This window comes from Anopheles arabiensis, chromosome 3 (assembly GCF_016920715.1).
Source record: "Anopheles arabiensis isolate DONGOLA chromosome 3, AaraD3, whole genome shotgun sequence".
NCBI lineage: Eukaryota > Metazoa > Arthropoda > Insecta > Diptera > Culicidae > Anopheles > Anopheles arabiensis.
The window spans coordinates 43344720-43358025 of NC_053518.1; the positions used below are offsets into that span (position 1 = coordinate 43344720).

General features: G+C 42.9%; 3 protein-coding genes across 3 annotated transcripts; 1 reads left to right on the top strand and 2 right to left on the bottom strand.

The window, feature by feature from the left end:
* Positions 1 to 717: 717 nt before the first annotated feature.
* On the bottom strand, positions 718 to 1584 carry LOC120904429 (cuticle protein CP14.6-like). The gene is made up of 3 exons (XM_040314392.1): positions 1323 to 1584; positions 1034 to 1204; positions 718 to 941 (listed from the first exon to the last, which is right to left on the bottom strand). The coding sequence occupies exons 1-3, from the start codon at positions 1451 to 1453 to the stop codon at positions 875 to 877; spliced, it is 369 nt and encodes a 122-aa protein (XP_040170326.1). The 5' UTR covers positions 1454 to 1584; the 3' UTR covers positions 718 to 874.
* Positions 1585 to 4831: 3247 nt separating this feature from the next.
* On the top strand, positions 4832 to 5633 carry LOC120904426 (endocuticle structural glycoprotein SgAbd-3-like). The gene is made up of 2 exons (XM_040314389.1): positions 4832 to 5238; positions 5313 to 5633. Exons 1-2 carry the CDS (start codon positions 4951 to 4953, stop codon positions 5481 to 5483), a joined length of 459 nt encoding a protein of 152 aa, XP_040170323.1. The 5' UTR covers positions 4832 to 4950; the 3' UTR covers positions 5484 to 5633.
* A 2326-nt stretch (positions 5634 to 7959) lies between these two features.
* LOC120904427 (endocuticle structural glycoprotein ABD-4-like) lies at positions 7960 to 10141 on the bottom strand. The gene is made up of 3 exons (XM_040314390.1): positions 9972 to 10141; positions 9171 to 9292; positions 7960 to 8442 (listed from the first exon to the last, which is right to left on the bottom strand). Exons 1-3 carry the CDS (start codon positions 9978 to 9980, stop codon positions 8169 to 8171), a joined length of 405 nt encoding a protein of 134 aa, XP_040170324.1. The 5' UTR covers positions 9981 to 10141; the 3' UTR covers positions 7960 to 8168.
* Between the last annotated feature and the right edge of the window lie 3165 nt (positions 10142 to 13306).

Genomic DNA, 13306 nt, shown 5'->3' on the forward strand with positions numbered 1-13306 from the left:
CCGACACACGCTGCAAACGGGAAGATGTAAATTGGGAAAGTTGCAGCTAAATGTTTCCTTCGCGCTATTGTTTTGATGGCATCTGGCGCGGTTCCACTCTGGTCGCGGTGTGGTGTAAAAATTGAACTTGAAAGCTTTTTCCCCGACAGTCAGGGCCCAGGCCCAGGCGAAACCGGTAATGGAGCGGTACATTCAACTGGCCGATCGTATCAACCGATCGTTGACTTGCTCGGATCGTTGCTAATGGTAGGATTCACCTCACACATACACACACACATACATACATCTCCCACACATTCGGAAGTGATCGTGGATCGTGGTTGCATAATATTGGTGGCCGGTTGGAGCGGGAGAAACGATTATCGAAAACAGACGAGGTCGCTTGAAGGAAAAGGCTCGAGACGGTGTATTGTGCCGTGGTTATCATTATGGCGTTAGATCATTTTTTGTGTGTGCTTTCGTTCAACGCTTCCTCTGCTGCATGGGAAGTGGACACAGTACAATGAAGTAGACATGTGTGGAGAATATACAACCCTCCCTCCCTTCCCAGCGAGTGGCATTGTATACGCGGAGAGACGTGGTCAGCAATTTTGTACCAGCACTTATGATGATGCATGTGCAATTAGATAATCACGATCACGATAGAATTGTTCCCCCATACATTTCGGACCGGAAGAGATTTTGGCAGTGTGGGCCGCAAAGGTAAGACAGTGTGGATTCGTTTCATTGAAGTTGTTTTTTTTGTATAACACCATTTCGTATTTCTTTTTTGTTTTTAGACACAATGTTTCCATTAGGAAAGGGTAAGTGTATGTACATGCAAATAGTTGTGTTGAGTATTGTCCTCAGAAAAAGGGTCCTTCGCTATTCCCGCTTAGGCGCTGGGAGCGACCGGGAGGTGGTCGGCCTGCGGTTGGAATCCATTCTCGTCCGCAATGTATCTGCAAGCACGGTGACAAAAACACGGAATTAGCACGATCGTGTACGGTTGAGTGGTTTGTGACGGGCCGTTGGTTTATGTAACGCTTCTCACCTTAGCGTGTAGACCTGACCGTCGGGTGCGGTATACTGGAAGGAGCCCGTCTGTACCGAAACCTGCACATCTTCCTCCCCGATCTGGCGGCCAGTTTCATCCAGCTTCGGCACCTTGATTGACTTGATCGATCCCTGATCTTCAACCTTGATTCCATTTGCTGATTCAAATCTGAGAGTTAGATTGAGAGAGAGAGAGAGGGAAAGGAACATTTGATATAGGATGAGCAACTCAAACAGAAGGGTGTGTGTGTGTGCTACGGCCACCCTTCACGGCGGTTGACATTTACGCATAGTTGAAGGATCCATCCGGTTGCACGTCCGACGTCTGGCTGACGATCTGTGCCTGGGCATCACTGTCGACCGGAGCGGCGTAGACGGTCGCCGCCATCAGAACCACCAGAGCGAGCAGGGCGTTCATTTTGATGCACTTGAACTACTTCACCGAAACACTGGTCGAATGCGAGTAAACTGGCCACTGGGCGACTGCACTGATGGCTCTAAGAGAGTTAATGTTTTAGATTGCGAGCTGACACTGACGATTAGAGCCACCGCCCGATAGGCTTTTATACGAGCTACTAGATCATCTGATTGTGTTTGCACTGGCCATCTCCCTGCACACCGGTGTGGCGCGGCGGTTGGCCCCCACGACGAGCTGGAGGATTTGTTTAATTTTCGTCATTTAGTACATATTTGGCAAGAGTGTGTGTGTATTTTGTTTGCTTGAACGTTTCGCTTTTTTTCGTTGCGTTGCGACCTCTTCGATGCTCGTGTACCTTACCGCAATGACCGGGCCGGGGAGCTTAGACCAGTCGTCACCGCAGGGCAGGGTGAGGATTAGGTACGCAGGAAGCATACATTCCACACGGGCATCACGGAATCGATTTTTGTCTTTTTCATACGAACGACACTTTGCTTTGCATTTAGCATCCCGCTTCAGCAGCATGGTTGACCTTCTGCTGAATGTGGAGTGGTATGGATGCGTGAAATTTGCAGTCCCATTTTGAAGCTGTTCAGTTCAAGGCAATATGCAGTTTGGGGAAATTTTGTGATTTTGGGTTTTTTTTTCAAATAAACGTTACGACAACTGATTTTTATTTATGCCTTGGTATACGAAATTGCAGTCAAACGAAAGTGAAATGGAAGCTGTATTCTTCTCGCTTTTCACAAGTTTAAGCATGCTCCAAGCTCGTAAATTAACGATAATCAATCAAGAAGGGGAATGGAAAACACGTTAGATAATAGCTAGCATGCTGAGATAAGTCATTTGTAGCGTTCTTTTAGTAATCAAAGCTATTTGTATGTTTAAAAAAGAGTTGTAAATAAATATAAACCAGACGTTATATATAATTCTTATTCAGGCTACATGTAACAGAAAAGAAAACCTTGCTACGGGGGGACATTTCGTGTGAGAATTGACCCTAAGAAGTCTTTAAACAGTAAGAGTGTAATAATAAGAGAGTTGATCCAAGCGATTGGAAAAATAATCGAAACATTTCCTAATAAATTTATCACAATATTTCCCCACAACCCGAATGTACCAGTGTCCCGCTTTGGTTTACATCTGAATGACCTTTCCTCTCTCTATTGCTTGCGGACTCTCGATTGCTTATAACCTCTTAAAACAATAACTGATCAAAACTGCACTTTTTGTGAAAAAATAGATACTTATGAACATAAATTTAAAACGTGCAAACTAATTTCAAAATACTGGCTTTTTACTATTTACAGTTTTACATAAATAGTTACAATACAAAACATAAGGATTCAAGCATTCAATGAAATGTTAAGATCGGAGCTTCTTCAATGGAACAAAACGTTCGAAGCTTATGAGTCTATTCGTGAATTATGTATAACTAATAGAAACAGATAACTAACAGATAACTAACCAAACAGATACTCCAAGTATTAGATGAACATGAATTGAAATCTTTGATAGGATAATTAGTAGATAGTGGAATACAAATACAAATAGTGTAAGTTTGTTTATTTGATAACCAATCATTCAGTTTGATCTCTTTTAAATTCCACTGCCATTAAACATTGAAACTACGTAAACTATGCCCGGGATTTAAAAACTAGGAACATAAATAAACTATTTTTATTACTAACAATTTATTAGCTATCTTTTGAAGCGTGTCCTGTTTTTTTTCGATGATTTTATTAACTAAAAATATATTTATAACTAAAAATATATTTATCTTCTTAGTTATACATGAACCTTTTGTATTATAAATAACCAATACTATAGTTATGAAATTTAAAATTGGATAAGATCCAAGCTACACGAAATGCTAAAAAATAGCGATCAACCGAGAGAGAATGGTAAGAACAATTAACACCAGATCTATAACTTCGTCTTAGAAATGAAGGGTTCAATGGTCCCGTGGTTTATGTATCGTTCTGATGCTGGAGAAGTTTTTCTTAATTTCATCATCATCATCATCATCTTCTTGTTCTTCTTCGTCTTTTTTATTTTTTTCCTCATTCCTTTTCATTTTGTTCTTCTTCTTACCGTAGGGACATACTCGACATGCTGGCATTAGACAGTTTTTTTAAATTATTATTTGTTTGTATCAAGCAACAAACAAGTCATGAATGCAACTAATGGTAGTTCTGGACGGGAATTAATCCCGGCTGGGCTTCTAAGCAACAGTGCGTCTATACAATAGACCACGAAATTTGACGTTTATTGAAGTTCAATTAAAATGTCTACTAAGACGGGTTACTGTAGATTATGCAATAAGTTATGTTACGTGATGATGACTATTTACTACTGTTTAAATTAAAAGTTTCTTAACAAATTGATATAAAAAATTAAACGTACACTACCCCGAAAAATAATACAAATTGTAGCAACACATAATTTACACTCTTCCACATTACTGCCCCATCTGCATCACCAACAACAGCATAGCAAAATGGAAACATCGCTCCTTTTGTTCGCTGCACTTTACCCTTCGGGTCAGTGGCTCATATTCTTTACGGCCAGAGCCAAACCTCCAAACGCTAGCATTCCCATTGTGATCCGATGCCGTTCGGTCGGCGGTTGCGAAAGCTCGCACTCAAGCAAACGGTATGCCTCCAGCCGGGATTGGCCCCAAAAAGCCGACGAACGGTGAACGACTCGTGCAAGTGGGCTCGCGTGGATCTGCGAAGAGAATCTCTACAACTGAGCCCGTCAGCCTCCGTCGCCGAGTGTGTGCCCGTGCAGCACACCCCGCATCCACGGGAGAGGTTGCGGTGATGCTGGTGGCATCTCGTGTCTGCGGTTTTCGGTAGGAAAGTCGAGCAGTTTTCGGGGTCTGTTGGCCCCCTCCCATGGTAGACAAACAAACTAAGGCAGCAGAGCGAACGCGAACTTGCAAGCGGGGGACTATTAATTGGGTTTAAGTTGGATCACGCCGACTGGCCGCGGATTGAGTTTCCACGGATGACGAAGTATGTTGGGGCGAAGAGAAGCGGCGGTGCCCACCTTATGAGAAGCGGGCGCCCAAGCCCAAGCCGGTCGAGAAGAGAACAAGAAGACTAGCCCATTGCGCACACGAACACGCCATTTAGCCTGCAGTGAGCACCCATCCCGGTGCGCGAAGGAAGGGCGTTCCTAGAGTGCTGGCGTCCCGACCCGGCGCTTGAATGTCTGCGTCTAATTTGGTCGCCTCCACCCCCGGTCGACTGGGTGGCGGGAGATCGTGGGTCGGATCGGCTGGGATTCTAGTGCATTACGCCACACGCTTTCGCCCGCCTGTCTGAGGGGCTATAAAAATGGCAGGTCGGCCCGTTCTTAGGTGCAGTCCCAGTGGTCCTTTTGATCGTTCGTCATAAATTGAACCAGCTGTGCCAGTCGGCCGTACCCGTTCGGAGTTGGTTGGTGTACTTTTTCGAGTGTGTGTCTGTGGCGAAAGGTTGTTTGTTAAGATGATGAAGTTAGTAGTGCTATTAGCTGTGTTTAGTGTGATTGTTGGAGCTCAAAAGCAGCACCAGCAGCAGCAGCATCAGCAGCAGCAGCAGCAACATCATCAGCAACAATCGTTGCCGCGCTATAAGGAAATTCCGATCGTAAATCTCGAGAATGTGCTTGAGGTCGATGGCAAGTTTCGGTACAGCTACGAAGGTGGCGATGGAACGCGCGCAGCTCAGGATGGTCAACAGATTGTGGTGAACAATCAGGTCGGGACTGCTTCCCAGGGCCAGTACACGTACCAGGTAGGATCGTAAAGTGACAATGCTGCTTCAGCAATCTTCCTCACACTGACGTGTGTTTACACTACTTTTCTCAGGGTGATGATGGAAAAACGTACTCGATCTCGTACATCGCCGATGAGAACGGCTATCGACCGGTCGGTGATCATCTCCCAACGCCACCACCAGTGCCTGCGCCGATTGCACGTGCCCTTGCGCATTTGGCGACGTTGCCGCCGAGCAAGGACGGCCCGGGCAGGAAGTTTTAAGTTAAGGAAGAGAGAGATAGAGAGATTTACAAACATAAGGAAGCGGTGCACAAGACGAGTGTGAAAGCAGTGTGTGCAGTTGTGCGATAAATTGGCGGGTAATAAAAGTACTGCTTCGTTTGTTTTAGCTACCTTTTGCAGTGATGGTTACTTATTTTGGTGTATACATTGAGTTGAGTACGCAAGGTGTTTGGCAGCAGAAGGTACCCTTCGCTGCAAGAGTTTCCGAAATGATCGTTCACATGTATTTCACAATCATATGTGGTTTAGGTCTGCCTTTGCCTCTAAGGCAGCGGTCCGCAAAGTACGGCCCGCGAAAGGTTTAGCTCAAATTGGAAAGATAGGATATGAACCTATTCGTCTACAAATTACTGTACAAATTCGTAAGACATTTCATGTGACATTTTTTCCTGAACTTGATTATCGTAATATCGAGGTTAATCATCTCGTTTGCAACACTGATATTGTTTCTACGTGACAATGAGATGTACGAAGAGGAAACGAATATTTAAAAAACCCTGATCGTTCCTTTTTATGAGTACAGCGAATGTCAGCGAGTTTTTCCATATGGAATAAGTTATCAATTTATATGACACGGAATTACTTGCTCGTAAAGCATTTGCAAAGGTACTAAATGTACGTTTTGTCGATAATTTTTCAGCCGTAAAGGATTTTGTACCATTTTTAGAGCATGCACAACATATCTTTTTTGCGGCATAGGATGGGAGGTTCATCAAGAAGAATTATTGCTCTTGCTATGTTGTTAGGTGAGAGTGGATGGAAAACTCTCTAGACCTTTTGCTACCACCAAGGGTCTGCGCCAGGAGGACGGGCTTGCCTGTCTCCTCTTCAACCTGGCGCTAGAGAGGGCCATCCGCGACTCGAGGGTGGAGACTACGGGAACCATCATCTATAAGTTAACCCAGATTCTGGCATACACTGATGATATAGACATCATTGGTCTGCGGCTCTCCTATGTAGCAGACGCCTACCAAGGGATCGAGCAGGCGGCAGAGAACCTCGGTTTGCAGATAAACGCGGCAAAGACCAAACTGATGGTGGCAACATCAGCGGGCCCACCAATAAATAATCAGAATCTACGTAGGCGTGACGTACGGATAGGTGATCGCACTTTTGAAGTCGTCCCACAATTCACCTATCTTGGGTCAAAGGTCAGCAACGACAATAGCATGGAAGCTGAGTTGCGCGCAATAATGCTGGCTCCCAACCGGTAATTCTACAGCCTGAAAAATCAGTTCACCTCAAAGAACCTGTCGCGACGGATGAAGCTGGGACTATATAGTACCTATATAGATCCGGTACTCACATACGCCTCTGAGACATGGATACTGTCCAAATCTGACGAAACCCTCTTAGCCGCGTTCGAGAGGAAGATGCTCAGAAGGATACTTGGCCCCGTATGTGTGGAAGGACAATGGAGGAGCCGCTATAATGACGAGCTATACGAGATGTAGCTATACGAAATCAAGCTCGCCAGGCTCCAGTGGGCTGGTCATGTTGTACGCATGGAAACGGACTACCCAGCCCGTAAAGTCTTTTTAGGCTGTCCACAAGGACAGAGGAGGCGTGGTAGACCCAAATTAAGGTGGCAAGATGGCGTGGAGGCGTCCGTCATTAAGGCCGGGATAACGCACTGGCAGACGAAGTCGCGAGACCGTGAGCGGTTTCGGACACTCCTGAGGCAGGCCAAGACCGCAAAGCGGTTGTAGCGCCGGATAAGTAAGTAAGTAAGTAATGTTGTTATGACTGATCACACTTTAGTGCACTGTTGCACATGTTAACGATTCTTAACTGAAGAGTCTTCACCATTAATTTTAATATAAATAAATAATAGGAAATAAAATAACACAAATTAATTAATAGCAATTGGAACAACAATATAAAAAATCGTATCGAATAATATCTTTTTTTTCTAAAATTTTACAAGGAAATAATTTAAACACAAAAACTCTGACATTTTTCTGGACCACGGCTCTCGATCATTTACTACATTTTGCCCTGTCCTCCAAAGAGCCATAATCTAAATAATTACCGTTGGTTTGATTTTGTTTTACCCAACGCAGATTAGCCTAGTCCTATGAGCTTGATCCATAAGAATTGCAACTCAAAAAAGACATTGTAATTTGTAATTCGTACACCTTTACTACATTTCCAGAAGACCAGCCGAAGAGACAAGATATTCAATAAGAATTAATTGATGATTCAAAATGAGTCACATTGAGTCTATTATAAATTTAGATTGTTAAGAAGAAAACACATTGTTCATGATGATCATAACCTCACCTAATGTAATTGACTTGTGTAAGTCCTTACCTTTCGAAATCATCCTCGTGTTCTATACGTCAATTTTTATACGATAAATTTGTTAAATCAATAATTTCTTTCAATTACCTCAAGTTTTTACCTCAAGTACTGCCTTTAAAGAACTTTATCAATTAAAAGGCTAAAAATTATCTTTTCGTTTTTCAAGTTGCGTGCTTTATTACGCGTTTGCTGCTCATTGCCCTTAGCGTAGGAGCGATCCTAAGCCAAAGATCGGTGTGTCGTGTCAAAGATGTGTGTTTGATGAGATGTAAGTGTACGGTTGTTTATAGACGAAGGTTTTGGAATGCGCTGAGTATTGGCCGGTTTCATGCAGGCGGTGCGTGTGTGTGTGTTTGACGCTTAGCGCCGCCGGTTCGCCGACGGTGGCAGGCTGGCCAGATAGTCTAGCGCTTTCTGGATCTGGGGCGGAATCGGCGGTGGAGTCGGTAGGTGCGCTCCGGCCGGTTGGAATCCATTCTCATCATCGGCGGTATAGCTCAGCTCGACCACTTGGCCGTCCGGTGCGGTATAGGTGATAGAACCGGCCGCTACAATTACGTCACTCGTGTCGGGACTGTTGGCACGCTTGAGCGTTCCCGTTTCCTGACCTCGGATACCGTTGGCCGTTTCATAACTGTGTGTGTGTGTATGTGTGAAGGGAAGAGACAAACAGAGAGGAAGATAGGGAGAAGATGAAGCAAAATGGACAAAAAACAGCGAGAGTGATCAAACAATGTTGCATGGGGACGTGATCGTGACGCATGATGGTGGTGGGTGAACAACAGCAAAACAAAACAACAATCACAAAAACGCTCAAGAAGAGGCGCAAGCTGCATTGCGCTGGACCAACTTCGCGGGATAAATAGCAGCGCCCGCGGAAGGGGGGTTGAACTGTTGCACAAAGTTCCCATCATTAGATGGGTTCCCTTCTAGAATGGAGTGGGCGTGACGTGTCGGAAGTTTGCGAGGCTGCACACTCACACAGCCCTTATCGTACGATCGTCTGGCGGCCCGGAAGGGGGGGTGGGAGATTGATGCTATGCGAGACGCTTCCCAATTATCGTAATCAAATCTTTCATTATCAAGCTAATTGCTGCAGCCCCGGTGTCGGTGTCGAGGAAAGCAAGACGTGGCCAATTACGCCGCTTGATCGTAAGTTGCGGCTGAAGCCTTTTTTTGTCTGCTGTGTCTGCTGCCTATCATGGACGATGTAATTGAAACGAGTGCCATTTTCACACGTTTTGCCTTTACGTATTTGATATGCAAATTCGGCGATATGTTGAATGGAGTGTGTAGTGGAGTGGTTGTTACTAGGAAAATGAGAGAGAGAGAGAGGGAGAAAAAACACGACAAGTGCCTTACCTGTACTGGTATTGGCCGTCCGGTTCGATGTTGTTATCTTGCTGCAGGATTTCTGCCTCTGCGTCTGACCTTTGCGGTGCGGACAGGGCAAGCGTAGCGCAAGCAAGCAGAAGGACAATTTCCTGGACAAGAAAGAGGGAATAAAAAAGTACAAATTTTGAATAAATTATATGAATCACATCTACATCCTACAGCGTGTTCGCGAGTCATTATGCTTTCAACTAACATTAACGATCAAAGATAAGAAAAACGTGGCGCCTTGCCTCTAAATAATTCATTAAAAGTAATAAAGATAATGCATTCATTCAACTGCGATTTATTTTTCCTTTCCTTTTTTTTCGCTGTGTTTGCGGCCGTTCAATTCATCCGCTGTAAAAACCTAACACAAACAAATGTTCACACTTGCTTCGCCTCGGTTGGGGCGAAATTTGTTCACCCACCCGAGAAGTGATGCAAATTTTTGCCTTTTTGGCAATTTGTATCTTACACTAAAGCCTTCCTTCCGGTTGGTTTCGTAAGTGTAGCTGAAGATTTGATTTTCGAAGAAACGAACCGAAAAGCTTTTGATGTAATCGCGGCCATACACACAAACATACAAACACCCGCACAAACGTACGCACTCGCACTTAAGAAAGCAAAAGATTCAGCGTTAAAGGTGCAATTTGGGGCGATAATTGCACTGCCAAAGGTACCCGCACGGAGTCACCATACAGATATTACTTTTCCGCTTCGCGTATTTTCACTTTCGTTTGCCCGTTGCAAACGGTCTGTGCGATTTGTTCCGTCACACTTCATACTTACACACTTCATTGTGAGAAGAGCGTTTGTTTGCTTTTTCTCTCTCTCTCTCTGCCAGACGTTCGCAAAGAACCGACACGGACGGATGCTGCCGGGGAACTAACTACTCAGGTGCTAGTGGCTGGTGTGGCCAAACGGTAGCTGATAGTGGATGCCTAATGAAAGAATAGAACCACCGGGCATCGTATTTATAGATGCGCTTTGTGCCGGTCACCCTTTTGCATTCTTGGTGTGGTTGGTTCCATTCGTACCACCCTCGCCTTCAACACGTCTATGGGAGTGCGGGTATGGGACACGTACGTCAGATACATCAAGCAATATAATAAACAAATGCAATCGACGGTACGCAGCGTTAAGTTGATGAGAAGGGGAAATGATTCTTTTGTAGTGAAAACGGTGAGATTAGAGGGATGATTTAACACCTTGTCGGGGAACTCGCATCTGGGCTGGTGTTTGTAGCGTTGAGAAATGAAAGTGCATGCTGATCGTTCAAGTACATTGTAAGCATAGTGATAGTGGGTTGAACATGTGTGGTTGTACCATTACGGCAATTCATTTCCATTTTCTGGTGTTATAATTGTCCATATTATCTGGACTAATTAATACTGTCTGCATATATTAGGCATTACAATCAATATAAAGACAAATAAATGATTTAATTTACATGAGCTTTACCACTTCCTGCATCGATCGCGATCCAACCAATATTAGTATCTGCCATCATTCACCACCTCAGATTTAATAATATGCAAAAAATGTAGAACTTTGCTCGTGTACTCCGTCGGAGCGACACCTAACGGCCTATGGAATCTTCCAACACCGGTGGTCGTACGACTGTTGGCAATAAATTTGCCATTTCCATTCACTCCACTAAACGGAGCAGAAGAATACGCATCATCATCATCATCACCTTCATCATCATCGTCACTGAAAGTATCATCCTGCTTTGCCCATTGATCACGTGACACTGTATGCCACAGAGCCGAAAGGCAAAGCGGCTGACAGCTTAGACGCTTGCGGATCAGTGGCTGCCGGTATGCGATTGGGTGGGCGCATACCTTCCCCTACATCGAGCAGCTATGCATCGAAGGAAATGCATGATTAATTCTGCAACTGGCGCAACGTGGTGACAATTTGTTCGGGCGCAGCCTGACATTTAAATATCGAATAGTGCGAACCGTTGGCGAACCGCCGGTGCCATCAGGCATTGGTTGGTTCGCGCCTCGCTGGAAAGGAAGGAGCGTTGCAATACACCGGCAGCGTAATGTCAATAGTTCGAGCAAAGGATTATTGAAGTGTAATGATAGATTTGTCTTGAAGATGATTGTTGGATGTGATGTTTAAGACATTCGCTTAAAACAGGGATCGGCAAAGTATGGCCGTGAAGTGGATCTGGAAAGTGAGATAATTTTATCAGAATTTGCTTGTATGTAGAACAGAAAAACGTTAATATAATTTTCCTGTTGTTGAAGTTTTACATTCAGTACTAGACATAACACAAGGCTTGGAGGATTTTTTTGTTTGAAAGGAAGGAAGGTCAAAGGAAGTTTTCATACATGGGCACTAAATTTTCCCATTTTAGGGCATTGGAAATTGGAATCGCTGTTACATGCGGGATATTCTGACCCATCAGACACATGCAACATTACGATGGTACGACAGGTTTTATATTTTTATTTATACTATATTTTATTTTCTTAGGAAGCTCCTGTCTATCTAGGGAACCTAAGATGTTAATTAAAATGAAGAATACTTATGAAGAATATGTTGCAGGGAATTATGTTAAATGCAAGAATCGTCAATACTTACGCTTAAAGGCGATACTACTCTTAGAATCTGAGAGTTCTGTTGGTGTTTATCAGGTCTACATTAATGACGTTAGGTTGTTTTTCCCGTTCAGCTTAAACGTACAGTTATCAGCTCAAACGACTCAATAATATGCCCGTCGTGGATTCAAGCCTGAAATGGACTGATTATCTCGGTATAGGCCGAGCTTGTCAGCGTAGGATGTTACTATAACATAATTTTTACCGTGCATTAACATATTTTTTGTCATTTAAATTGATACAATTTTATTATTATTTTTTTCTATTTTAATTCGTATATCGTAAATTGTACTACGTTTATTAGTTATAGAATCAATGTAAAAAAGGAGGCTCAAGGTATAATCTAAATCACGCGCCTCTTTCATAAGCCTTTTGTTTGTTTTTTAGCACAGTTTTGATCAGTCAAAGCTGATTAATATGTCTTTAAATGTCAGGCTTGATATGCGATACAAGCTTTCAAAGGCAGTCCTAGTAATTTCATGACTATACACGTCGTTTTTGTATAGTCAGAGTTTCTGCGATCAGAGTTGCGCTCAGTCATAGTCATAGAACATGAAAAATAAGGAGCATTTTTCAATTCGATTACTATTTTAGGGATTGCAGAGAAACATAAAATAGAAAACAAGAAAAGGAAAACACAAAATCTTTACATTAATTATTTGGTTCTAAATTTGTAAGATTGTTTGTCTTTTATTAAAAAAAATATATAAAACACTGATCTTTTAAGTGATTGATATTAATGCAAACCGTAATATATCCTTTGAAAATGTAATGTGTTTGGCTAATATTTATCGATGTTTTTTACCCTGGACACCATAAAAAGCCAACAATTTGGGACGGATCTCAAAGGGCAGATTTAAAATTGAGTTAGTTTTGTCATTTATGGACTCCTTTGAATGACGTCCTAGACATTGCGGATAACATTTCAGTGTTATAATGAGCTTAAAGAATCCTCTAACCCTAATAGATAAAAACTTGTTTGCTAACCAAAAAAATGTCTAAATCGATAGTACAGACTACAAGCAATATGTTTATTTATTAATTTCATATATTTGTTTATTAAAATTTAAGTATGGTAGCTTTTTACTAGCCTTATTTTTAATACTTCTTGTGCTAACGATTTATATCCTTCGCACGGTATTTCCCCCTTGTTGTTTTGCCTTATACCGCCAATACTCGGTTGTGTTATTAGAATTATTATTATTATTATTATTTGCTAGAAAGCAATATGTTTAAAAGCGTGTTTTTTACTCAGAAAGTAGGTTAGAAAGAGAACATCTGAAAAAAGCCACTCCAAAACTAGCATGCAATCCCCAAGCTTTTACCTTCATTTGAATACAATTTGAAAGCTTCTCAAGCTCGAAAAGCTCCACCGTCACATCCACAGACGATGTTTTTGGTCGATTCTTCGCGATCACTTATGCTAATGGCGTAGGATCGTATATAATCGAATTAGCATATCGTGTGACTAGAAGCCGCAACAAGGCAACCCTAGAGGAGATTACACATCAT

Bases quoted from the DNA above. Each gene is read 5' to 3' on its own strand.
- LOC120904429 (XM_040314392.1), bottom strand. From the start codon at position 1,453: ATGAACGCCCTGCTCGCTCTGGTGGTTCTGATGGCGGCGACCGTCTAC. The intron at 1,205-1,322 runs GTAAATGTCAAC...TCTAACTCTCAG, and splicing joins GATGGATCCTTCAACTATGC to ATTTGAATCAGCAAATGGAA. The intron at 942-1,033 runs GTGAGAAGCGTT...CCGTGCTTGCAG, and splicing joins GGTCAGGTCTACACGCTAAG to ATACATTGCGGACGAGAATG.
- LOC120904426 (XM_040314389.1), top strand. From the start codon at position 4,951: ATGATGAAGTTAGTAGTGCTATTAGCTGTGTTTAGTGTGATTGTTGGA. The intron at 5,239-5,312 runs GTAGGATCGTAA...TACTTTTCTCAG, and splicing joins AGGGCCAGTACACGTACCAG to GGTGATGATGGAAAAACGTA.
- LOC120904427 (XM_040314390.1), bottom strand. The intron at 8,443-9,170 runs GTAAGGCACTTG...ACACACACACAG, and splicing joins GACGGCCAATACCAGTACAG to TTATGAAACGGCCAACGGTA.